General features: G+C 41.5%; 1 protein-coding gene across 3 annotated transcripts in view; it reads left to right on the top strand.

Moving 5' to 3' along the window:
* The window catches only part of LOC124784441 (ankyrin-1-like), a 310,421-nt gene extending 284,929 nt beyond the window's left edge, over positions 1 to 25,492 (top strand). The window contains exon 12 of one of the 3 annotated variants that reach the window (XM_047254101.1): positions 24,617 to 25,488. In XM_047254101.1, the coding sequence (XP_047110057.1) occupies positions 24,617 to 24,810 (194 nt within the window). In that variant the 3' untranslated portion in view covers positions 24,811 to 25,488. Of the gene's footprint in view, positions 1 to 24,616 lie in introns of all 3 variants that reach the window. The other 2 variants (XM_047254102.1, XM_047254100.1) reach the window with 2 other exon arrangements.
* Positions 25,493 to 26,243: the final 751 nt, after the last annotated feature.

Raw genomic sequence — 26,243 nt, forward strand, 5'->3', positions numbered from 1 at the left:
GCCACCAGTGCCTTTTGTATTAGCACTGTCTATCATCTTCTGCTTGATGCAGTGTCCTGCCCTCCCCCCATCCCCCCTCCCCCCATTCCCCCATCCCCCCTCCTCCCCATCCCCTCCTCCTCCCCATCCCCCCTCCTCCTCATCCCCCCATCCTTTTGGTCTGGAGGTGCCACTCCTGATTTCCTATGTGATTGCTGTCCATTCTTTCTCTGCTCATCCCTCTTATTCTATTCTTTTTGTGGCTCCAAAACATCACCCACCTGCTGCCTGACCTAGGATGGTTTCTGTGGTTGGGCCTCATGTCACTTCTCTTTCCCCAATTTCCATCTTCCCTATTTGTCCTCTACTCCATGTTATCTCCCGAATCGCCCCCTTAGTTAGTTCCTTGGAGTCTGATTTAGATGGATCTCTCCTGGGATCTGAAAACCTCCATTGCTACAGTGGTGTTCCATTATTTGTTCACCCACTTATGTGGGGGTTTCGGGATACTATTGTTTTTAAACACTGATGGCTCTAAATTCACCGATCACCTCTTCTGGTGGCATGGAATGCCACTCTTACCTGTCACGTGCAGGGTGTTTAGTACAGAGCTGATGACCATTTACTGGGGCCTTTACTTTATTAAATGGTCCTCCCTCATCTGTGTTTTGTTATGTAGAGAATCAGTAAGCAGCCTTCAGGCTATCAGCCAGTGTTTTTCCTGCCACACCTCGGTCTCTGCCATCCATGACCATCTGAATGATCTTTACTGTGCTGCTTGTTCAGTTATCTTTCTGTGGCTTCCTGGCCATTTGGACAACCTGAGTAATGAGCATGTTGGTCATCTGGCTGTGGCAGTGGGGTGGGGGTGGGGGTGGGGGGGTGGGGGGGGGGGGGGGGAACCACCTATCCCACATACGCCGTGCCATCGCCAGGGGCATTTGTACTACTTCACATCAAGTTCCTATTCGCTCAGTTGTGGAGCGACTCTTGTGAGAGGGGCCCCTCACATATCTAATAAAGTTTATATAATTAGGGGGACTCGCGCCTCGTGGCATTCTTCTTTTCGCCTCTCTTAGTGCTAATCTACCATCCTCTGCCATCTTCATATCAGCCGTACCAGGTTGCCCCATGTTTTTTACTCCGTAAGGAAATCCCCCCCATTTTGTGGCTGTAGGACCCCACTCATTTCCCTCTGCTGGAATGCACTCGCCTTTTGAGCCTACACACTACATATGCCCTCCCACTCTCCTTTTCCTGGACATTAGCACATGGTTACATCCATCCTCAGTTTAATTTGCAAATGTGATTTGTCCTCGTAGGTTTAAATACCTGAATTTCATTACAGAATTGGAGGCCCTCAGTTAGCAATGGCATTGGTTTGAGAGGTCTTTGAACTTGCCTCCATACCGGCCAGGTTCACCCACACCATTTTCTCTATGTTTTGTGTGTCCTTTTGTGCTGTTTTGTTTCCACTTTTCTTGTGTCTTCTTCCTCTGGTTTTGTTCCCATTCTGTCATGAGCATGGTATGATGTGGGGAACTGTTCCATAAAATGCCAAAAGATTGCAGGGACAAAACCATGCTGAAAAGGAGATGATTGTAGCAATAGAGGCTGAATGGAGAATTGGTGACTGTGAATTCCTAGAAGCCTCATGCAGTGGTACACGTTGGGGAATGTGCCCAAAGTTTCAAGATGACCATTTTTAGCTTTGGATATGCCATGAAATGTGAGGGAAATTGGGCAGGCATAAAACAATGTGCACTGTGTAATTGGTGGTACAAACAAGCGTGGGGTCAAAGAGAGTTGATAACTCTTCACACAGTGTGGTAAGATCATTGAAAGACACCGCCGGGGAAGTCATGTTTACTGAAAAGTGTAATACCAAAATTATTTTGAACATGGCCTAAAGCAACAACATAAATTAATTTTCTGACAACGTTCTTGTAGTGGCCATCACTTCACAGTGCCAAGGGAGTAGTATATGCTTTCTGTTGTACTTCATTAGATGCTGATCAGCAGGAGTCAGTTGGGAAGACCAATTCTGAGTGGGTATCATGTTATTTATGTGTGATCCTGTATCCGCTTAAAACATAACTGGACAATCGAAAGTGGCAAGTGTGATCCACAATTCTCTAAAGTTGCATAAAGGGATATAACTGAGGCAAGATTATGTAAATTTGTATATGCCCCCACTGTGGCACAGGAGGACATATGCAGCTGCTCTAGAAGCAGTGACTTGACCAGGCTTGTAATATTCCTATCAGCGAGTGTGTTTGTGAGGTTACTACCGTCAAAAGTGCATGCAACAAGACTGTGGACCCAGGCAAGGAACCACCACAAGGGTGCTGTGAATCTAAATGGGATGCAGGAGGCAGGTTATCCAGATGTGCTCTGTGAGTCTTGCTTAGTGCAGTCTCTGCTAAGGGATAAGTATTTGAACCCTGATTCTGCAATTTAATGTGGAAAAGGGATGAACTTGGAATGGAAGGCACAATGTTGTCACTACTAGAAGTCAAGCAGTCTGAGCCCTATATCACAGTTTTCTGTGAGAAGAGTATTGTGTCTGATGTGAAAACTTTATGAGCTTTAACAAATTTGAATATTTGCTCTAGAATTGGATTGTGCGACTGTAGTGCTTGTATAGAAATATCCTGTTCTGAAGTGAACCGAGTGTTTACATCTCACACAAGAGTATCTGCATGTGACTGATTACAATTGTACACATAAAACAGCATTTTCTGGAAAGATCTTGAAGTCAGTTACCTTTGTGATATGGTTGATTGGAGATTTTGTGGCACTGGGAAAATTCTAATCCAGCTGGTGCTACATGTCACTTTTTCATAATATGAAGAGAGTAATGTGCAAATTTTTGAAAATTCCAGCATTTCTGGATTTACTAAGGGCTTAAGTGTGCAAAGCAAACATAACAATTTAGGAGTAGTAGGTAGAAGATGTGTGTTGCTATGGCATATTAGAAATGTAAGTGAGAGGTGCCATTTGTAGCTGCCCAGTTCCTTGGTGTCTAGCTGAAAACATTGAAATGATGGTGGCTGGAGTATTGGTTCCATTGCTCTTAACAGGAGTTGCTGTGTCACTTGGTGGCCTCTGTTATTCGCAAACGTGTTGCTGTTGAAGTGTTAATTGCTGCTGTCAAAAATTTAAGAAACTGTGGACCTATGTTTCCTTTCACTGAGTGTGTGCTGGCTTTTAGTTCTGCATACTTGAACTGTGGTCATAATCCCTGTTGCCACTTTTGTATTTGCTTATTTAGTTCCTGTGATAATGTGCACCATTTTTATTAATTGATCATTAATAAATGATAGACAAAGTAAGTGTTCATTATACCTGGATCAGAGTGATTGAGGAAACTTGATAATACCAGAAAGTCCATAAGTTTTCACAAAGTCATTATCAACACAGCCGCCATTACTAGTTCATAAAGCAAATCTGTAGACCAGTCCAGCAGAGATTAGCTAGGTTCCAGTAGCGCATCATAAAGATAATGTAAACAATCTTCTCTCGTTGAATGATGTGGCTGAGGAGCTTCCGGCTATTGCTTATAAAAACATTCTGGCCTCTAAATGGTGAGCCAAGTGACCCACCAGGAGTATCACCTATCCTGACTCTCTGTACCCCACCCTCCACCTACCAGGGGGCTCACATCTTTTTTCGGAGCCAGTCTTGGCCACCACAGGGCTCCAGTCCCAGCAGTGCTTGTTCCCTTTCCATGCTGCAAGTCTATCCGTGTAAAATGGTCTCCATTGTTGGGTTTGACATGTCAGTGCTCTTCCAAATTTTACAGAATTTTGGATCGTGCAGGATAGGTTGTCCTTCCTTGCAAACAATGGTAATACACCTTCCACTGTGTAGGAGGGAAAGGTTGTCATAAAGTACCTGCATTATGGTAGCCCCCTGACCACTCAGGTATTGCATTGATGGTGGCTAAGCTTGAAACTCCATGCTACTTGTTTCTGGCAGTCCTTGATGAATTTCCAGCTTCAAAAGTGGGGTACATTAACAGCTACACAATTGATGGATGAAACAGCTTTCCATCACTTGAACCCTCAGTCATGTTTGTTCATTCAGAGGGGAGATATTCTTGTTCGACAGTGACATCCCGAGTAGTCTTCAGGCTATCAACCATTGCTACCCTTGACTGAGTGAGGTGGCCCAGTGGCTAGCACACTGGACTCGCATTATGGAGGACAACAGTTCAATCCCCTGTCCGGCCATCCTTATTTACGCTTTTCATAATTTCCCTAAATCACTCCAGGCAAATGCCAGGAGGGCTCCTTCAAAAGGGCATGGCCGACTTCCTTTCCTAATCTGATGAGACCAATGACCTCGCTGTCTGGTCTCCTCCCCCAAAACAACCCAACCCAATGCTACCCTTGGCACTCCTTGGTCATGACTGTCCAGGACCTTTATTCTGACATCCATCAAGGTAGATAGTTGGTCATCTTTTTCTGTACCCCTGGTCACATTGGGATCCCAGGGAACAAACATGTTAATTAGATGGCAAAGTTTTCTACAAGGCCACTGACCTTAGAGATTGAGGTACCAGAACTGAACATTCAGTGGCTCTATGCTGTCAATTGTTGGAGGAGTGGAATACAGATAGGTGTGCCCTCATTTCTCCAAACAAAGTTGAACAGTAAATGGGACCATGACAATGTGGTGCCCTTCTCTTCATACTTCTCACAGGGAATCTATCATTCTCTGTCAGCTTTGCATTGGTGTCAGTGTGATGCCCATGCGATGGTGGCCCACATTCTGCTGGACTGCCCTAATTTGGCCATCTTAAAGTGAAACCTAAAACTTGCTGACACATTTTCTCTGATGCTAGCAGGGTCTGATCTGGTGTTACATTTTACCCATGAAGGTTGTGTCTTCCCCTCTTTGTGAGGTTGTTGTTATTGTGGTCTTCAGTCCTGAGACTGGTTTGATGCAGCTCTCCATGCTACCCTATCCTATGCAAGCTTCTTCATCTCCCAGTACTTAACAGCAACCTACATACTTCTGAATCCGCTTAGTGTATTCCTCTCTTGGTCTCCCTCTATGATTTTTACCCTCCACACTGCCCTCCAGTGCTAAATTTGTGATCCCTTGATGCCTCAGAACATGTCCTACCAACCGGTCCCTTCTTCTTGTAAAGTTGTGCCACAAACTCCTCTTCTCCCCAATTCTGTTCAATACCTCCGCATTAGTTACGTGATCTACCCATCTAATCTTCAGCATTCTTCTGTAGCACCACATTTCGAAAGCTTCTATTCTCTTCTTGTCCAAACTATTTATTGTCCATGTTTCACTTCCATACATGGCTACACTCCATACAAATACTTTCAGAAATGACTTCCTCACACTTAAATCTATACTCAATGTTAACAAATTTCTCTTCTTCAGAAACGCTTTCCTTGCCATTGCCAGTGTCTCATTTCCTAATCTAATACCTTCAGCATCACCCGAGTTAATTCGACTACATTCCATTATTCTCGTTTTGCTTTTGTTGATGTTCATCTTATATCCTCCTTTCAAGACACTGTCCATTCCGTTCAACTGCTCTTCCAAGTCCTTTGCTGTCTCTGACAGAATTACAATGTAATCAGCGAACCTCAAAGTTTTTATTTCTTCTCCGTGGATTTTAATACGTACTCCAAATTTTTCTTTTGTTTCCTTTACTGCTTGCTCAATATACAGATTGAATAACATCGGGGAGAGGCTACAACCCTGTCTCACTCCCTTCCCAACCACTGCTTTCCTTTCATGCCCCTCGACTCTTATAACTGCTATCTGGTTTCTGTACAAATTGTAAATACTCTTTTGCTTCCTGCATTTTACCCCTGCCACCTTCAGAATTTGAAATAGAGTATTCCAGCCAACATTGTCAAAAGCTTTCTCTTAGTCTACAAATGCTAGAAACGTATGTTTGCCTGTCCTTAATCTATTTTCTAAGATAAGTCATATGGTCAGTATTGCCTCACGTGTTCCAATATTTCTACGAAATCCAAACTGATCTTCCCCGAGGTCAGCTTCTACCAGTTTTTCCATTCATCTGTAAAGAATTCGTGTTAGTATTTTGCAACTGTTACTTATTAAACTGATAGTTCGGTACTTTTCACACCTGTTAACACCTGCTTTCTTTGGAATTGGAATTATTATATTCTTCTTGAAGTCTGAGGGTATTTCGCCTGTCTCATACATCTTGCACACCAGATGGTAGAGTTTTGTCAGGACTGGCTCTTTCATGGCTGTCAATAGTTCTAATGGAATGTTGTCTACTCCTGGGGCCTTGTTTTGACTTAGGTCTTTCAGTGCTCTGTCAAACTCTTCATGCAGTATCATATCTCCCATTTCATCTTCATCCATTTCCATAATATTGTCCTCAGGTACATCACCCTTGTATAGACCTTCTATATACTCCTTCCACCTTTCTGCTTTCCCTTCATTGCTTAGAACTGGGTTTCCATCTGAGCTCTTGATATTCGTACAAGTGGTTCTTTTTTCTCCAAAGGTCTCTTTAATTTTTCTATAGGCAGTATCTATCTTACCCCTAGTGAGATAAGCCTCTACATCCTTACATTTGTCCTCTAGCCATCCCTGCTTAGCCATTTTGCATTTCCTGTCAATCTCATTTGTGAGACGCTTGTATTCCTTTTTGCCTGCTTCATTTACTGCATTTTTATATTTTCTACTTTCATCAATTAAATTCAATATTTCTTCTGTTACCCAAGGATTTCTACTAGCCCTCGTCTTTTTACCTACTTGATCCACTGCTGCCTTCACTGCTTCATCCCTCAGAGCTACCCATTATTCTTCTACTGTATTTCTTTTCCCCATTCCTGTCAATTGTTCCCTAATGCTCTCCCTGAATCTCTGTACAATCTCTGGTTTAGTCAGTTTATCCAGGTCCCATCTCCTTAAATTCCCACCTTTTTTGCAGTTTCTTCAGTTTTAATCTACAGTTCATAACCGATAGATTGTGGTCAGAGTCCACATCTGCCCCCGGAAATGTCCTACAATTTAAAACCTGGTTCCTAAATATCTGTCTTACCATTATATAATCTATCTGATACCTTCTAGTATCTCCAGAAATTCTTCCATGTATACAACCTTCTTTTATGATTCTTGAACCAAGTATGATTAAGTTATGCTCTGTGCAAAGTTCTACCAGATGGCTTCCTCTTTCATTTCTTACCCCCAATCCATATTCACCTACTATGTTTCCTTCTCTCCCTTTTCCTACTCTCAAATTCCAGTCACCCATGACTATTAAATTTTCGTCTCTCTTCACTACCTGAATAATTTCTTTTATCTCATCATACATTTCATCAATTTCTTCATCATCTGCAGAGCTAGTTCGGCATTAGTACGGGTAGGCTTAATGTTTATCTTGGCCACAATAATGTGTTCACTATGCTGTTTGTAGTAACTTACCCGCATTCCTACTTTTTTATTCATTATTATATATACTCCTGCATTACCCCTATTCGATTTTGTATTTATAACCCTGTATTCACCTGACCAAAAGTCTTGTTCCTCCTGCCACCTAACGTCACTAATTCCCACTATATCTAACTTTAGCCTATCTATTTCCCTTTTCAAATTTTCTAACCTACCTGCCCTATTAAGGGATCTGACATTTCATGCTCCGATCCGTATAATGCCAGTTTTCTTTCTCCTGATAACGACATACTCTTGAGTAGTCCCCACTTGGAGATCCGAATGGGGGACTATTTTACCTCCGGAATATTTTACTCAAGAGGACGCCATCATCATTTAACCATACAGTAAAGCTGCATGCCCTCGGGAAAAATTACGGCTGTAGTTTCCCCTTGCTTTCAGCCGTTTGCAGTACCAGCACAGCAAGGCCATTTTGGTTAGTGTTACAAGGCCAGATCAGTCAATCATCCAGATTGTTGCCCCTGCAACTACTGAAATGGCTGCTGCCCATCTTCAGGAACCACACGTTTGTCTGGCCTCTCAACAGATACCCCTCCGGTTATGGTTGCACCTATGGTATGGCCATGTGTATCGCTGAGGCACGCAAACCTCCCCACCAACAGCAAGATCCATGGTTCATGGGGGGCTTTGTGAGGTAGGGCACATTGACTTCATTGGTCGCTCGATGAATTGGATGGGTACCTTGTCACCTGCTCCAACCCATGGTTGCCCATGGCTGCCCTTGCTTAGTGGTGTGGCCTGGCTTCTGCTCTTCAACTTTTTTCAGTTTGTCTTATTCTTTTAGATCTGTCATTGGTTTACTCTGTCTCTGTGCCATTGTTTTCTTTCCAGAGATTATACTGATTTAGGGTGAGGCAACACTGGCTGGATACATAGGGTGCATCGCCAATTGCATAACATGTCCCAGGGGCCTCCAGTTGCTTTCTGAGTGCAGCATCTAGCCCATCTTCACACTCTTACCTCTCTCTTAATTTGACTTGTTTCTATCTTGTGGTTTTATTGGTTATTGGTTACATTTGGGTTCATCAGGAGCTCTCAAGGGCTCAGCATTGATTTGCTGGGTTCGAGCTTGGCAGCCCTGGGTTCCTGAGCTAGGAACTGCTAAATGCCACCAGTCCCCAGTCACCATAAGCTTTAGGCATGCACCAGCGATCCCCATGCAGTGGTGGTACATTGTGTGTCTAAGGGAATAGGGTTCTTGGCTTGACCACCTGGATTGCAAGGATGGGATAAATCTCTGTAAAAAAAAAAAAAAAAAAAAAAAAAAAAAAAAAAAAAAAAAAACAAAACCCTCAATCTGAAGGTGTGCTGCATGCTGATGGAATGCATGGCTGTTGAGGTGGAACAGTCATAATCGGGCAACCTCTGAGAAACCTGCCGCGCCTCAGTTGTATAACGTTTACTCAGGCATGCAGGGCTATGTCTGAGTGGACCCTTATTTCCCTAGCTGCTCATGGGACTGAGATGCAAACCTCGAAATCATCTTCTTCTCCTCCCAGCGGGAAGGGTGTACCACCTGGGAGGATTCACATCCATTCATCCAAAAGAATGGGAGAAGCTAGTCCTCCTGATAATAAGAATACTTTGGACTGTAGTAACAGAGCTCATGGAGTCAGATATTACAGTGTGTTTCTGGTGATAAAGAGGAAGGAGGGGACATTTGAAAAAGTGTCCCCATTTTATACCCAGAAGTGTTTGGAAGGCCTTGCTAGAACATTAAAATCTGTAAAATGATTGCGTAATGGCTCATTGTTGGTCAAAATTAACAAGTCAGAGCAGGTAGACCTTCTTAAGAAATCACAGAAACTGGGTAATTATGATATCATTATTGACATGAACACCTCTCTCAACTCCAGTAAGGGCATTATCACATGCTGAGATATCATGGACATGGACATAGCTGAACTGAAGGAAGAATGGGCATCTCAGGGAATAGTCGATGTGGAGCAATGAAGGCACACGAATAATGGAGCAACTGCAAAGACTGCCACTTTCATTGTCACACTCAATTCTCCGGCACTGCCTGAATATCTAATGGCAGTGTTCCTTCGACTTAATGTTCGGCCTTACATTCCAAACCCATATTTACCTATAAATTTACCTTTAAATGCCAGTTTTTCAGCTCTACAACCATGAGTTGTAAAGGTGAATTGATCTGTGGGAACTACTGAAAAGCTGCTTGTGACACTGAGACTGACTGCCCACCTCCAGTGATCTGCATCAACTGCTCTGGGAACCACCCAGTCTGGATCCGAGATTGCCCTGTTTTTGCTGAAGAACGCAAAATACAGCAAATAAAAGTAACAAAGTGGATCCCCTATGCTGAATCCAAAAACGAATATAAGGTGATGAAACCCCCTGTCTTTGCCACTTCATATTCTTCCACTGTGCATCTGTACTTGCACATTTACATGCCAAGGGAAAAAGAGTAAGAACAAAGCAATCCAGGCAGCTGCATCAGGAGAGACCAACAACTGTTGAGCAACAAGCATCCAGAAGGTACAAGAAAATCAGAGTGCCTCTCAATGCCCCCTTTCCCCCTCATCTTCGAAGGGACAGGTTGCAGGGAAAGGCTCATGACATTTGGGTCAAAAGTTGTCCTGAGTGCCGTCGGAAGTCATTCTTTCCTGTCTGACTGATGAAGAGGATATCATGGAGTTAGATGCCTTGGATCCAGGCAGCCCCTCCAGTCCGCTCACTCTTCAAGTGCTTCACCTTCCCGGTGCAAAGATAGGGACTGATGACATGGCTTCCATACTGCAGTGGAGCACGAATGGGTTCAGGACTCATGTGAAGGAACTGAAATTCCTAGCACAGGCACATCCTTTGTGCTTTTGTTTACAAGAAACACATTTTAAAGATACAGATGTCCCTGCGCTACAGGAATATACGCTATACCACTAGGATGACCTGTGGGGGGAAAGGGCCAAGGGAGGTATCACAGTGTTTGTCACTAATACAAACCACTCCTCTGTTTCCCCCTTGGCTACTCAACATGGGTACTCACACACATTTCTCTACTGTTACTGGGTCATCCTCAGCCATCAACCTCTCTTTCTGTTCTGCAAGCAGTTGCAGTTCAAATTCAAGTGTATCGAAGGATCACTGTTTGCTCACTGTATTTATCCCCACAAGATGCACTAGACTCTGAAGCTTTCACAAATTTTATCGCACAACTCCTGGGAGACTTCAATGCCCACCATGTCCTGTGGGGCTCGACCAGTACTTGCCCTCGGGGTCAGATTTTGGAGGGCCTCATGACATCTCACGAGCTGTGCATCTTCAAAATGGGTACTCGCACACATTTCTCTACTGTTACTGGGTCATTCTCAGCCATTGACCTATCTTTCTGTTCTCCCGCCCTCACCAGCTCCGTTCAGTAGGAGGTCATTGACGACCTTCATTTCAGTGACCACTTCTCAATCTGCCTTCACCTACTAAATGGCTCGCCACCTGAAGCTAAGCCCCCAAAATTGATGGTCAGCAGTGCTAACTGGATGCGTTTCAGGCAGCTGGCTGTGTTCGAACACTGCGACAGTGTCCAAGGATGGGTGGACCACATCACATGAGTGATCCATTGTGCTGCTGACTTCTCCATCCCACAGTCATCAAGTCATCTTAGGAGGCAACCAGTATCTTGGTAGACAGATGAATTCGATCCCGCGATCCGGGAAAGGCGTGCAGCTCTTTGACATTTTAAATGCCGACCAACAGCAGACTACCTTAGAGCCTTTCGAGTCGCAAGTTCCAAGGCTCGACGTATCATTAGCGAGAGTAAGAAAAGCACATTGCAAGTGTTCCTGGACTCTTATCAATCATTCCACTTCCTCTATAAAAGTATGGGAAGCCATCTGGAGGATTTCTGGTAAATGCAGCCATTTACCGATAGGAGTGCTGAAACATGGGTGCCTCCAAACAACACCCGGAGACGTTGCTCAGATGCTGGCCAAACATTTTGCACAAACTACTGCCAATGCAAGCCAGGATCTGTCATTTCGTCACTATCGTGTGATTGTAGAGAGGAAAAAGTTGGACTTAAGGTCCAGTAGTTCTGAGATATACAACTCCCCTTTCTCCATGTGGGAGCTTAAATCAGACCTGACCGAGATTCATGACACTGCAACCGGTCATGACCAAATCTGGTACTGCATCCTAAGACTTTTGCCAGCAGTATCAAAGGAAATCCTGCTCAAATGTTTTAATGTAATATGGCAGACAGGCAACTTCTTCAACTCTTGGAGGGAGGCAATTCTGATCCCTCTCCTCAAACCGGGAAAGGACTGCACCTGTCCCAGTACTTATCAGAGTGTCACCTTAATGAGCTGTGTAGGAAAGACCCTGGAGCGAATGGTTAACCGTCATCTGGTCTGGTTGTTAGAGACCAGTCAACTCCTTAGCTGTTTTCAGTGTGGATTCTGAAGATTTCAGTCCACTGTCGACAATCTGACCCTCCTAGAGGCGGCAGTTCAGCAGGCTTTCCTCCATAAGCATCACTGTATCGACATATTCTTTGATATAAGTAAGGCATACAATACTACTTGGAAACACTGTATTCTCAAACAGCTGCATCAATGGGGCTTTTGTGGCCACCTCCCCATCTTCATACGGTCTTTTCTGTCTCACTGTTTTTTTAGGATCTGGGTTGGTGACACACTGTCTAATCGATTTGAGCAGGTGAATGGTGTTCCTCAAGGCAGTATTTTAAGTGTTACCCTCTTTGCCATAACCATCAACAATGTCACATCTATGGTAAGGAGTCCTGTACATTGCTCCTTATTTGTAAATGATTTTGCTGTTTTCTGTTCCTCCTCTAGTGTTGCAATGGCGAGCCATTAGTTGCAACTTAAAGTGCGGTGGTTAGAAGAGTGGGGTGTAAAGACAGGTTTTCGGTTTTCTGCAGGTCAGTGTGTGTGTATGTGTTCATTTTAATTGTTCTCATTGTCTTTTTAATTTGACTGCTGTGACTATGAGGGACACCATCCTACATTTTAGAGAGACAGTGCAGTTTCTGAGCCTCATTTTTAACTCCCGATTGCCATGGTTACCACACCTGCAAGACCTGAAAGCCAGTACCCTAAAGGCACTGAACATCACCAAATGTCTTAGCCACAGATCTTTGGGAGTGGATAGGGCTTGTCTCCTTCAGTTTTATTGTGCTTTTGGTCTATGGTTGCATGGTGTATGGGTCAGCAAGGCCCTATTACCTGCGTATCATTGCCACTGTCGATCGTGAGGGGATTTGGCTGGCCACGGTCGCTTATCGGACCAGTCCCATACCTAGCGTCTGTGCTGAGGCGGGGGAACCCACACTTACCATCTGGCACCAGCTCCTCATGCTGCGTCAGGCCCGTAAGTTCCTTGCAGCTCCAACTTCACCTGCACGCCATACTGTTGCTCTTCCACCTCTGGAATGCCTTTTTTTCAACCATCCATGAGCCACACTGCCATTTGGGATCCACATGCAGTGTGTGTTGGAGTCAGTGTGGAGCCAGTACAACCCTAAGTCCAGGGTTTTAACCACCTGCTACTGTGGTTACCAGAGAGACTCAGAGTGATTTTAGATTTGGTGTGGTACAGGAGAGATAGCACTCCTGCTTCCATTTTTATTGCAATATTCTCTGTTATTTTATCTGAGTACCATGACCATGTAAATGTCTAAGCTATGGGACTCTGTTGGTTGCCCTGTCATTTTCCCAGATCGTGTCCTCAAGATCAGAATGCCTCCAGCATTTAATGTCTCTGATGCAGAATTATATGCAATCTTGTGACCACTGGAACAGATGAGATGTGCTCCCGGTGCTTGATTTCTTGTCTGCTCATATTCTCTGAGTGCCCTTTATTCTTTCCAATGTTTGTACACAGCAGATACAATAACCCAGAATATCTAGGATGCCCTCCTACAACTACAATGAATGGGGAAGGAGGTGTCTTTCTGATGGGTACTGTGGCACATTGGAACTGTGGGGAATGAAAGGGCAAATCAAGCAGCCAAGGAGGTGTGTCTTGATCCTCTGGTATTTCGGTGTGCTATCCCCCTGCATGCTGTCTCCTCGCTGTTGAGGTACAAAGTCATGTGTCAATAGGAAAACAAGTGTCTGGCAGTGACTGATAACAAGCTCTGTGTCATCAAGCTCACAATTCAGCTGTGGAGTACTTCCTTCGAGCCACGTCGGTGGGACGAGGTCCTTCTTACTTGCTTCACATAGGCTGCAACCCTATGACACATGGATTCTTACTTCAGCGAGAGGACCCTCCAATGTTCGGTGCTTGCGGCATGCAGATCACAGTGCACCATATCTTATTGGACTGCATTTTATTTGCTGACCAGCGGACTGCGTCAGATTTGCCATCTATTTTATGTGATGATCAAACGAATGTGGTTAGGGTTTTAAAGTTTTGTGAATTGTCCAACGCTTTTAACAAAATCTTAGGGAGAGATTCTAAATGTGTCAAAGGGTGGCTGGTACACCCTAGATTTTTGTAAGTGGTCAGCCAGTCACATTTCCCTGTGCTTTCTTTTAGTTCGTCTGTGTTTTGTTTTCTCTGTGTTTTAATTTCTTGATTAGCTCTCTTCCCTCCTAATTGGTTTTAGTGCATGTGATACAGAGTGACTGTGTGGTCATTTTGAGTGCATGTGTGTACAACACTTTTGATTCCTCTCCATATTAGTTTGTTTTTATAATTATAAGGACGCTGAAGCCCTCACCATTGGATGCCCATCAGATCCAAACACACACACACACACACACACACACACAGTTCATCAGGATTAGTCTTATGTCTCCTTCCTGCCTTAGCACTCTTTTTCATTTGACACTTGTAGTATGGAGGGACTGATGACCTCATAGCTTGGGTCTTTTAGACCCATCAATCCAACCCAGTCCTCTTTAACTGATAATTTTGATATCTTCTGTGTTGGAATCAGTGTTGTTACCCAGCTGATATGCATGACACACTCCTTCCAAGCTGATACAAGTGTCAGAGTCAAGTTCAGATAAAGGAATCAAGTGAGAAATTCTGCTGTAGACTCTGGCTAAAGATTTAAAAACACAGTGTATTATAAATAGCACATGGGTAGCATTATTGCTGGATGTAACATATGAAAAGAAGATAGTTGTTACAGCAGTGGTATCAGATTGTTAACTGGAAATACAGTGGAATGGCCATAGAAAGATTGTGCACATTGAGGACACCTGGTACCTGGTTGCTGAACATGTTTAACATCATGACTCAAAGGACAGGAGTGCCTGATACACCACACAGACTATATGGTTCCTCTCACCCAATACCTTCTTTCTCTGAATTTTGGAGATGGGAAACTACCTTACAGCCCATACTTGCATTGATTAAAGGACAGTTTTTAACTATTTAAAACTGTGAAAAACTGAAGCTGCTGTAGATTGAGGAATGTAATAAAAGACGGTGCAGAAGTTCGACTTGGACAAATATTGCACTCTTTTTGATTTTTGAGAAACAGGAGAAGAGAGATACACTGCCTGATAAAAGATGTGAATCATCCAGAAGACATGGTTGGATGTCAATTTAACTTTGTACACACACACACACACACACACACACACACACACACACACACACACACACACGCCATCAGTGGGTTACAGTTATCTATTACAGGGGTAATGGCCAGTAGGGCACATTAATGTTGTTCATGTTTATGGTTGTTACCAGGTGTTGTAGGGTATATAAGGGGTGTGAACAGCATCAATTGTAGAGTGATCACTGTGAAGAAAACAGAGATGCTGTGTACTCATTTCAGACAGTGTTATCAGCTCTGGACTAAGTTTGAAAGAGGCCCTGTTGGGCCTCACACAAATGAGAGGGCCGGTACACTTCTCCTAAAAATTTTGGTTGGCCGTATATGGCCACCACAAGGGAGGATCATTGTATTGTGCACCAAGCAACTGTAAACACTTCACATCTGTGTCTGCCATTGAAGAACCAGTAGTGGATTTCCAGCTACATTCTGTGTCATCCCGTATCATTGGTTGGAGACTAGCAGTGGTTGGATCATGGAATTACCATCACACTCATAGGCTGCCATTAAATCTACAGCACAAACAGCTGCATTTGGAGTGATGCCATGGTAAGGAATCATGGACTGGTGATGAATTGCGTTGCATTGTGTCCAGTAATGAATTGTGATTCTGCTCTACCACACATGACCATCTTTGGTGAGTAAGGTAGCAATGTCTAGTGAGGTCCTATCCTTCCAGTGTCTTGGAAATACACAGTGATGTTACTCCTGGTATGATGTTGTGGAGAGCCGTCAGGTATGACTTGAGGTCACAGCTGGTATGTGTTACCTATTATGTAACAGTATTATGGTGCAGTGTTTCAACATTACCACACTCATCCACGCATGGCACATGTCTCTGTGAACTGTCTATGTGATGTTGAGGTACTCTTGTGGCCAGCAAGATCCACATATCTGTTCCCAATAGAACATGTGTGGGATCAGATCAGACATCAGCTCTGTCTCAGTGCCTATATCTAGGACGTCAAGGACCAGTTATAATAGTTGTGAGCCAGCTTGCCATAGGAACATATACATCAGCTTTGTGACATGTTCCCCGATAAAATCAGTGCATTTGTACAGGCCAGAGGGGGTGCAGGATCATACTGAAAAGTGGACTTATACTGCCACGTCATTTGTACGTTTAACTCAGTTTTGTAATCAACGAAATAACATCACATAATCTCTCAACCTGTGAAGCTTCATTTAGTTTTCTCCTTCTCTTCTGGGTGCTTCACTTTTTTGTCGGATGGTGTATTTTAAAAGCAAATTCTTATCACTTTCATTTCAACTCTAGTTCTGCTCAAATTTCACCTTTTGTAATATCAAAAAATGTTGGCTCCTCCAAAAAGCATCAACATGTAATGTGTCAAAGAGCTCTTCTTCACGTACATTAATTAGGAGGTAAAATGACTACAACTAATTTGTCAGTTTGTCATGTCACCAAAGGATAAACTATCTATCCTGTTATCAAAACTGGGCTGTTCTCCATACTTGAAATAACTTACCTCTCCATGTGAATGTGCTGATACTGGTTATGTGGAAGTCATCAGTGAACTACATTCCACTTCTCAGTTTGGCCTAAAGTTCAAATTGGAATGGGGACAAGATGAGAAAAAAGACCTCTAAACAATATACCATAGCTATAGTGACAGTTTTTCTTAGTACCTGAGTGTTGGAAATGACTGACTAGTGCTGTCTGTTACACCATAATCCAAAATAAGTATTATTGTCTCACAGCTATTAAACCAGTAAATAAGATGAAATCCACTCCCTCACTTTAATTAAAAGATGCTGTGACTTACCAAATGAGAAAGCGCTGGTAGATAGACACAATAAAAACACACAAACACACACACAAATTTCAAGCTTTCGCAACCCACGGTTGCTTCATCAGGAAAGAAGGAAGGAGAGGGAAAGACGAAAGGATGTGGGTTTTAAGGGAGAGGGTAAGGAGTCATTCCAATCCCGGGATATGTGTGTGTGTGTGTGTGTGTGTGTGTGTGTGTGTGTGTGTGTACCTGTCCTTTTTTCCCCCCTAAGGTAAGTCTTTCTGCTCCCGGGATTGGAATGACTCCTTACCCTCTCCCTTGAAACCCACATCCTTTCGTCTTTCCCTCTCCTTCCCTCTTCCCTGATGAAGCAACCATGGGTTGCGAAAGCTTGAAATTTGTGTGTGTGTTTGTGTGTTTTTTATTGTGTCTATTTACCAGTGCTTTCTCATTTGGTAAGTCACAGCATCATTTTTAATATATTTTTCCCATGTGGAATGTTTCTTTGAGATGTCCCCAGTGGTGCAATTGACTTTTTGAAACTGGTGAGAGATGGTTCTTTCCTCATGAACTGTCGTATATTCTTGCTTGTTTTAGGTGGCCTTAGTATTGTGGAAGTGTTATTTCTAGAAAAAAAACTTTACTCACTTTGAACCCACAAAGGAAATTTCCCTTCTAAGGAATAGAGAAAATATTGGGAAAAAAAGACATTGGTAATCATTGCTGCTATAACTGCCGCATCCTCAAAAATGTCAAGTCTGATTGTTACTAGTTGATCTAATGTATTTCTGTCTGGAGACAGCTACCAAACTCTTTCTTCTAGGTTGTTTTCAGAGAAAAAAAAAACATTTAGCATTATTTTGCAAACCAACCATTATAGCAGTATGATTGTGTACATACGTACTAGCGAGCTGAGGTTGTCTTTAAAGTTTTGAGTCACATCTAGGAAGGAAGTCAAATGATTTATAGAAGGACACATCTACAAATTTATGCCCCCTCTTCATACTGACCTTTGCCGAAATGATCTCAAATGCAGGTTCAGTTTCTACCTCAGTTGATTTGAGTTTCATGTCTAGTGCTATAAATGCACCACCTCCATTTCCCATTAGCCTATCCTTTTGACATAGTTAGATTCAGCCCAAAAATCTCGGTGCAGTCAATTTTGGGTTTTAGTTAGCTTTCTGAACCTAATATTACATGAGCTCTGCTCCTTTTTAGGAGTGCATCAAGCTCCAGGATATTGTTGCAAATGCTTCAGTAGTTGATCACTAGGATGTCAATAGTCTCATCTTTGGGTACATTTCTTTTGAGTCTTATACTAGCATTTTGTTCTCCTACAGCTACGAGTATCTAGAGTGGATGGAGACTAGTGCTGTATCTGGGAAATGTGAACAACAAAGACAAGAGGCGTGAATGGAAAAACAAATTTTAATCTCTCAACTGAAGTTCACACAATGTCTGAATACAAATATTGTCAGATGGAATTGTACACTGAGTCCCTATCAGAATCATACAACACTGTCACTTCAAGGTTGTATATCTCCATAGTTAGAAGCAGTAAGTCCAAACACTTTGCGAGACTGCAGCCTGACTTCACACTGCCATCTGTAACAGGCATGTGCTTCTATCTAGTCCAGGTGCGCAGGAGTACACAGGTTGCTGGTGAGCCCACAGTGGCATGGTGTGGTGAATTGACCTGTAGTTGATAGTTTGCTATTTTTCATATATACACTGGCTGGAGTTGCTGCGGTTACTGCGGAAGTGGTTTAGGGGTGGTTGCACCTGTGCTGTTAAGTGGCAGTGGTGCCACCACCTATTGGCTGTGAGCTGAATGCACTCTAATTCCTGGCTGTAAAATGCTGTGTGTGCCACAGTGCAGTCATTGATGATACTGCAAGTAGCCTAATCTCTAAGATTATAGTGTCAAACTGAACACATAGTAATAAATTAGGGTAGCCATCTCGGATGATGTACATAATGTGCTTGTCCCATTTAGGGGACCCTTCAGTTCTTAGCTGCAGCCTAGCATATTGAAGAACCATCGAAGTCTCTGATAAAAGCTTTATTAGACTCGGGGGGCATAATATTGCAAAAAGCAAGCAGTTCATAAATAATCTGTTACAGTCTGAGAAAAACTACAATACTAGAGGGAGGAATAATCTTTATTACCAATTATTAATTCTTTCTGTAGCTCAGAAAGAAGTTCAGTATGCAGCAAAATAATTTTGTGATCATTCGCCCAAAGGTATAAAATTTCTGGCAGTTACAACTAACTAATGAGTTCTGAGAATGGTGCTGCAGACTGTGAGCTTTATTGACATTCTATAAACAAGTCTGGACTTCCCAACCTCCTCTCCCAGTCACTGGAGCAATGTAAGTGTGAACTTAAAAGTTCAGCTGACAGGCATCATTTGATCCAATGTGCGCCACAATCTGCAGATGGATGCACCCTGTTCCATCACTGGCTACCAGACCTACAACTTGTAGAATACAGCCTTGAGGCATCTGCATCTACATCTTCATGTACATTCTGCAAACCACCATGAGGTGCATGGCAGAGGGTATATCTCATTGTACTACTTATTAGGGTTTCTTGTTGCTCCATTCACATACGGTACTTGGGAGGAATGATTCTTTGACTGCTTCTGTGCATGCAGTGGTTATTCTAATCTTATTCTCACAATCGCTGTGTGAGTGATACATAGGGGGTTGTAGTATACCCCTAGAGTAACCATTTAAAGCCAGTTCATGAAACTTTGTTAATAGTCATTCTTGAGATAGTTCATGTTTGTCTGCCATTTCAGTATCTCTGTGACACTTTCCCATGTATTTAACAAACCTGTGAACATTCATGCTGAACTTCTCTGTATGTATTCAATATCTCCTGTTAGTCCTATCTAGTATGGGTCCCACACACTTCAGCAATATTCTAGTATGGGTCACACGAGTGATTTGTAAGCAATCTCTTTTGTAGATTGACGGCACATGCCCACTATTCTACCTATAAACCAAAGTCTACCACCTGCTTTACCCAAGACTGAAGCTATGTGATTTTTCCATTTCATATCTCTACAAAGTGTTACACCTAGGTATTTGGATGAGTTTACCAATTCCAGCAGCAGTGACTCATTGATATTATAGTCATAGGAAACTACATTTTTTTTCATATATGCAGGCACACTGATTGCATAAGTTGATCCTTTTATACTCTGCTTCCATTCCCCCTTAAGGCTACAATTATTTGCTCTGTGTTTGAAATGCTAATCATTAATAGACTTTTTGTGCTTGCTTTCCGATGACACAGGGCACATCAGGGTTTTCAGCAGGTTAAATGTGTCACACAATGCTTAAAAATAATTTTCATGTAATGTTTGCCTCTGAGGCATGTGTTCAGTGTTATTTTCTAATGCAAAGGTTCCAGCAAGTTTCCCTTAAATGTACAGTAACAAAATGTGAATATTTACAAACTCAAAAGAAAGTTTAAAGCATTCCTGATTAGCTGTGACTTTTACTAAGTATCTAGACTCAATGATTGAAAATTCTTGTTAACTGCAAGTGAGTCAAAATTTTACTGTGGACAAATTTGTATTGGCATACATGTAGATAACTGTTATTCTCTGAGCAATGTCATTCAGTTGTGCACATTTTAAGCTAACAACATTACATCAACAGATGTTGTTTAATAAAATCGAGGAAGAAGAAACTTGCTTTATAAGTAGCAGCTTTTCAGCTAATATTACTTTACTAAGTGTAACCTGTTTTAGTTCAAGTATTATGTAGTAGTGCAGTGGTATGTGATTATAAGCATTCCTAGTGTACAATCATTGTGAAAGATTCTCAGGTATTCAGCCAGGTAGTATTGTCCAAATGGTGTGATATTTCAGCAAGTTGACTTGTTGCTATCTTCAAGTAGTACTGGTGTGTAATTTGTCATACATTGGGCACTGTATCATATACTACAGTACCTTCCTCTTGTTGTTGAGCTCAGGTCCATGAGACCCATGGGAGACTCCACTGTTGAGATGGAAAGGAAAGTGCACTGCCAGGACATGAACTGCAGTCCTCAGTCTCTGTGCCACTGCCACAGCAGTTGAGATGCGTTAGTTATGGAGGTGGGGCATATAAGTGTTGTGATGTAAACTCTTTGGTTGATGTGAATGGATTTTCCCAAAGACTGTTGTTGCACCTTGAGCACAGTCAAGGCTGGGTCACAGGCATTACTTACTTGGAAGCCAGTCTCTCTATCTTTCATCACTTCCTGTACCAAATCCTCACAGATTCCTTTAAAACACAATCCCAAAATGTAGTGGTCTGTTTTAACAACTTTATATCATTATAATTCATGCTATATCCACTGGAGAGTCAGTGCTCTGCCACAACTGACTTTGTTGATTGTTCTTTATCTATGTGATGCTTGTGCATTCCATATATTTCCTCTGTTGTCCTGATACTCTGACCTGCATACATTTTCTGCACTGGCACTGGCAGCAGTAGGTTTTTGGAGACCTATGTCATCCTTAACAGAACTCCAGGGAATTTTCTTCAGCAGCAGACAAAATATGCACATGATATTGTACTTGTGGAGTATTCAACCTATTTTTATGGCTATGTTACTGATGTAAGCTAAGGGATAAACATTACAAAAGGTTTTTTTCTTCCCGTGCAAGCTGTTGCATAGGCACTTTCAGTTTTATGCTGTGTTTGATCTGATGGTGGCTGTAACAATCCTGGAAAACTGTCTGCAGATGCTGCAACTCCACTGCTAAACCATGTTGGTCAGAGATTTCACAAGCCCTGTACACTAGAATACTGAGCAGACTTTCTCATTGTAAAGGGGCATGAGAGCTGTAACTATGTAAACATAAATCATTGTGTGTTAGTTTACAGTAAATGCTATGTCCTAGTGTGGCATCTGAATTTTGCTTGACTATCATGTCTGATAGCAGAGGTTGGTTGGTTTTCTTCATTCTCTGTCATGAACCTGATGTTATGGTGCAGCGAGTTCAGACATTGCACAAGCTCTTGTAGATGTGGCCAGATCGCAAACATATCATCCATGTGCCATGGTAGGTGTGAGCAGATCACAAGCATATCATTCATGTACCACAAAGTATGAACATCTCAAGGCTAAGCTAATACTAGAAGAACATTTCGTGATGCAATATTATCATCACATGGAATGGGACTAAATTTCACACTAATGGCCAATCTTATCAATGTGTTGAAACAGGTTGCCGTTCCTCTTCCGTCAGATGCAGTGGGCAAAAAGCTTCATGAAACATGTTGTACACCCATAGAGGCTATTCCCCCCAAGACCAAACATCTTCAAGAAGGAGAGGAATCCACTTAAACAAGTAAATTCTACAGTCCTTTTACTACTTCAAGTATAAAAGAAAAAACTATATGATCTCTTCGAAGATGATGCCTACCTGATTGTACAAGTAGATCCAGCAAACCACATGAACAGGAACTCAATGAAAATTCTCCAGAAAACATTCCAAGAAAAAATGGCGAAAAGGCTTCATCCAGTATTGGCTCGATCTCTAAGACTTTGTGAACCAACCTAAAGTCCATAAAGACGGGGCTCCAATCCCTCCATTCTAAGCAACAGCACTGTACTTACATATAAGCTAGAAAAGCATCTGACAATGGTGCTCAACTCCTTTGTTGTCAAATGTCGGCACCACATATGGAATTTAGCGCATTTTGTGTAGCAGCTTCAGAGCTTCCGAATAGCCCAAGGAAACAACATGGTGAGCATTGATATGGTCTTTCTCTTTACTAGGGCATCTGTAAGATACTCTCTCTGTCTCGTATGAGCGAAAGTTGGGTCATCAGTGACAAAACTCTTTGAATTCCTTCTCACTTCAACTTATTACCTGTTTCATGCAAATAACTATACTTGCAGACCAATGGAATGGCAATGGGGTACCCACTGTCATCAGTGGTAGCCAACATGTTCATGGGGGCATTTGAAGAAGAAGCGTTGAGTCAGCAGTCTGGTCACCCTCATGCTTTTTCCAGCACATGGACAAGACATTCATGATTAAGCCACAAGAATGACAGCTTCTACAAGACTTTGTGCAGCATCTGAATTCACTGCCCCATAACATCAGGTTCATTATAGAAGTTGAAGAAAACAGCAACCTCTGTTCTTGGACATGCTAGTCAAGTGGAGATTGGATTATAAACTAGGACATAGCATTTATGTAAACTAATGCACATAGGTTTATATTCGCATGGTTACAACTGTCATGCCGCTTCATAACAAGAGGCTGTCCTCAACACTAGTGCACAAGGCTCACATAATTGTTGACCAAGAGAGGTTAACAATGGAGCTGCAGCACTTGAAGACATTTTTCCAGGAGAGTGGTTACAGCCACCATCAGATCAAATGTGGCATAAAACTGAAGCAGCCTTGGCTACAGCCTGCAAAAGAAGAAGAGAAACCTGTTGCAACAGTTTGTATCCCTCACATTAGTAATGTATTGATGAAAATTCACAGAATACTTCAGAAACATAATGTGAGATGTATGAGTCTGTTAAGAATGACGTATATGTCCAAAAACCAGCAGTACACCACTACCCTTGCCAGTATGAGAATATATATGTAGGTCAGATCATCCAGACAATGGAGGAAAGATGCACAGAGCGCAAGAGTCACACAGATAAGAAATAACTAACAAAGCCAGTTGTAGCAGAACACTCACTCTCCTATGGACATAGCATGAATTATAATGGTATCAAGTTGTTAAAACAGGCAAACATATTTTGGGGTTATGTTTCAAAAGAATCTGTAGTCATCCAACTACATGATGAGCTGATAATAATAATAAAGGCCGTGGTTTCCACCTAAGTAATGCCTGGGCTCCACCACTGAGTATGCTTCAAGTGTAACAATAGTCTGCAGAGGAAATTCAACCATTCACACCAACTGAAGAGTGTAGATCGCACCGTATAGACATGTGTCCCCTGCGTCAACAATATCCCAATTCCAGCAGTGGCGGCACAGAGACTGAGCACCAGAACTCATGTCTCAGTAGCGCCCTTCCTCCTGTATCTTGCAAGAGGAACCAGCTACAGGTACCACAGACAAGAGTTTGACTGTGAGGGACAGGAAGTATATAAGACAGCACCAGTGCAAGACATATCAGTCACTAGGACTGCCTGAAAATGTCAACAAGACAGCTTGCTTAAATATCACATCCTTGGACAATGACTCCTTGCTGAATACTGGAAAACATATCCAGATTAGTGCAGTGATACATTATTGTCAATACAGTGGACAGATGTATTTATGTTGACCTATTATGCATCCCTGAAAATTGAGCTTCATGCTAGGACTTAGAAAACACAATGCATGAATGAGTGAAAACCATTTGCCGTTTCCTTTGTATTATTTATCTTGTGTTTCAAGCCAATTTTTATTTACTTCAGTACAAATACTTTTACAGATTTTTGTGTTTCCTATCTTCCTTTTTACCTGAAAAGAAATTCTGAGATTTTAAAAACTTTTGGATGTGTCATTTCTGCTCAAATTTTTGTGGCTAGTTAGGAGACACTTCACTTGCACAAAATTTAGTTTCATTATATACACCTATGACTGTAAAATTGTTTTTTAAACTTAATAATACACAGAATAAAAAAACTGCCATAGTTTATAAATTTATGACTGCATTTGCATCAAACAACTGTTAGAAAATATTCTGTTTTGTTATACCTATTTTGGCTGTACTCTTGAAGGCAGAAGTCTATTGATGCAAACATCTACTTGTGATGCAATACAAATATCAGAATTTGTAGCTATTGGGTAATTTGTAATATCCTTTTATATAACAATTTTATTGTACAATTCTTAATTTTGAAGGTCTCACTGGAGAAAGTCAGCAAAACCTGGAAGAGGAAACATCAGAAAACTACTTGAGTGTTCCAGAAGTATTAGCGCCAAGTTCACTTTCAAAGCTCTGCCGTATTGTAATTCGTAGACATTACTGTCTGTCACGCCTGAAGAAATATAATTTACCTAATGTCATAAATGATTTCCTGAATTACGTGTTCTAATGTTGGGCCCTCTTACGAAAATATCATTTATCTGATGTGAAAAAAACTCATTATAATAGTGTATTATGTTACACAAAATATGCTCCATATTGTGATAGTGAAAATTGGTGTTCAAAATCTTAGACAGTGTATCATTACAGTTACCTTAATGCTATATTTCCATTCTTCTTTTATGCAGATTTGAAAATAGGACTTCTTATTAATCATGAGATATGATAAATTGTATAGCAACACTATTTTACTGTATGAAATAAATAACATGCAGATATCTGTATGTCCTTCATATCACCATCATGGGGTTATAAAAATTCATAAATTATTATATATCATATTATATCATATCATGTCATGTCATGTCTTATAAATATGGCAATGACGTGGCATGATATATAAGAGAGTTATTAACTGAAACCAGTAGTGATAATAAAGGACTTATAGACAACTCCCTATCATGCATTTTATTAAATACATAGCAGCTGTTGGCAGTCGTCTTCAAAAAGTGTTTAACTATTTTGTTACTAATAAAGTTACTCTTAACCCTGAAATTTTAATTCAGCGAGTACATTTGATCAAAAATAATCTTAAACTACATATTTTGTGCATATATCTGTTTTGAATCATCAAGTTATTAAATGAAAAGTTAAGAGGCTACTAGTTCTTTTCATATGCCAGAGGAAGATTTTGTGAACTGCTAACATTATGTGAAATGATTGGCAAAATTAAAAAAATAAATAGAAAAAAGGTTGTGGTGTATTTATTTTTCTGTGTCCAAAGCAATAATTTTTCTCACTTTGCAAGAATACTATTGTCAGTATAGGCATAACTACATACCAGCTGTCTAAACTGTGTGATTTATTTAACCCAACATGTTTTGGAACAATTTTATTGTGAAAGACAAGTCATTATATCACATTATTACACACACACATGTAATGGAACTCTGTCTATGCTTCCATGTAGTATTACACACCATAAAATGAGTATGTCATCAGGCACAGTCAAAAGTAGTAAACAGCTAGCAAACGTGTGTAGTCAAACACAAGACTGTATGTGTAATAATGAAAATATTGATAATAATGGGATCATGTCATCCTGAAACATGTTGGTCAAATAAATCACATATTTTGGACAACTGGTGCATAATAATCTCTAATGATAGCACGATACAGTTTTACGGTGACTTCCCAATAGATAATACTAGGTACATTGAGTGACTGCAGGCAGGTCGGTGACAATCTACATAAATAGATTTTGACCAATTTTCAATCTAAAAATGGCTTAGGTTACTTGTACAAAAGTGTGTCTGCAGCATGTGAATTATTAACATTCAGTTTTAATTTGCTTTTTCTCTATTAGTAGATCATATTTTAAACAGATTGTGCATCCATACTTTTAAACAGCTCCTTCAGTATATTTTTCATAATTAAATAAAG

The sequence above is a fragment of the Schistocerca piceifrons genome, chromosome 1, assembly GCF_021461385.2.
Source record: "Schistocerca piceifrons isolate TAMUIC-IGC-003096 chromosome 1, iqSchPice1.1, whole genome shotgun sequence".
Lineage (NCBI taxonomy): Eukaryota > Metazoa > Arthropoda > Insecta > Orthoptera > Acrididae > Schistocerca > Schistocerca piceifrons.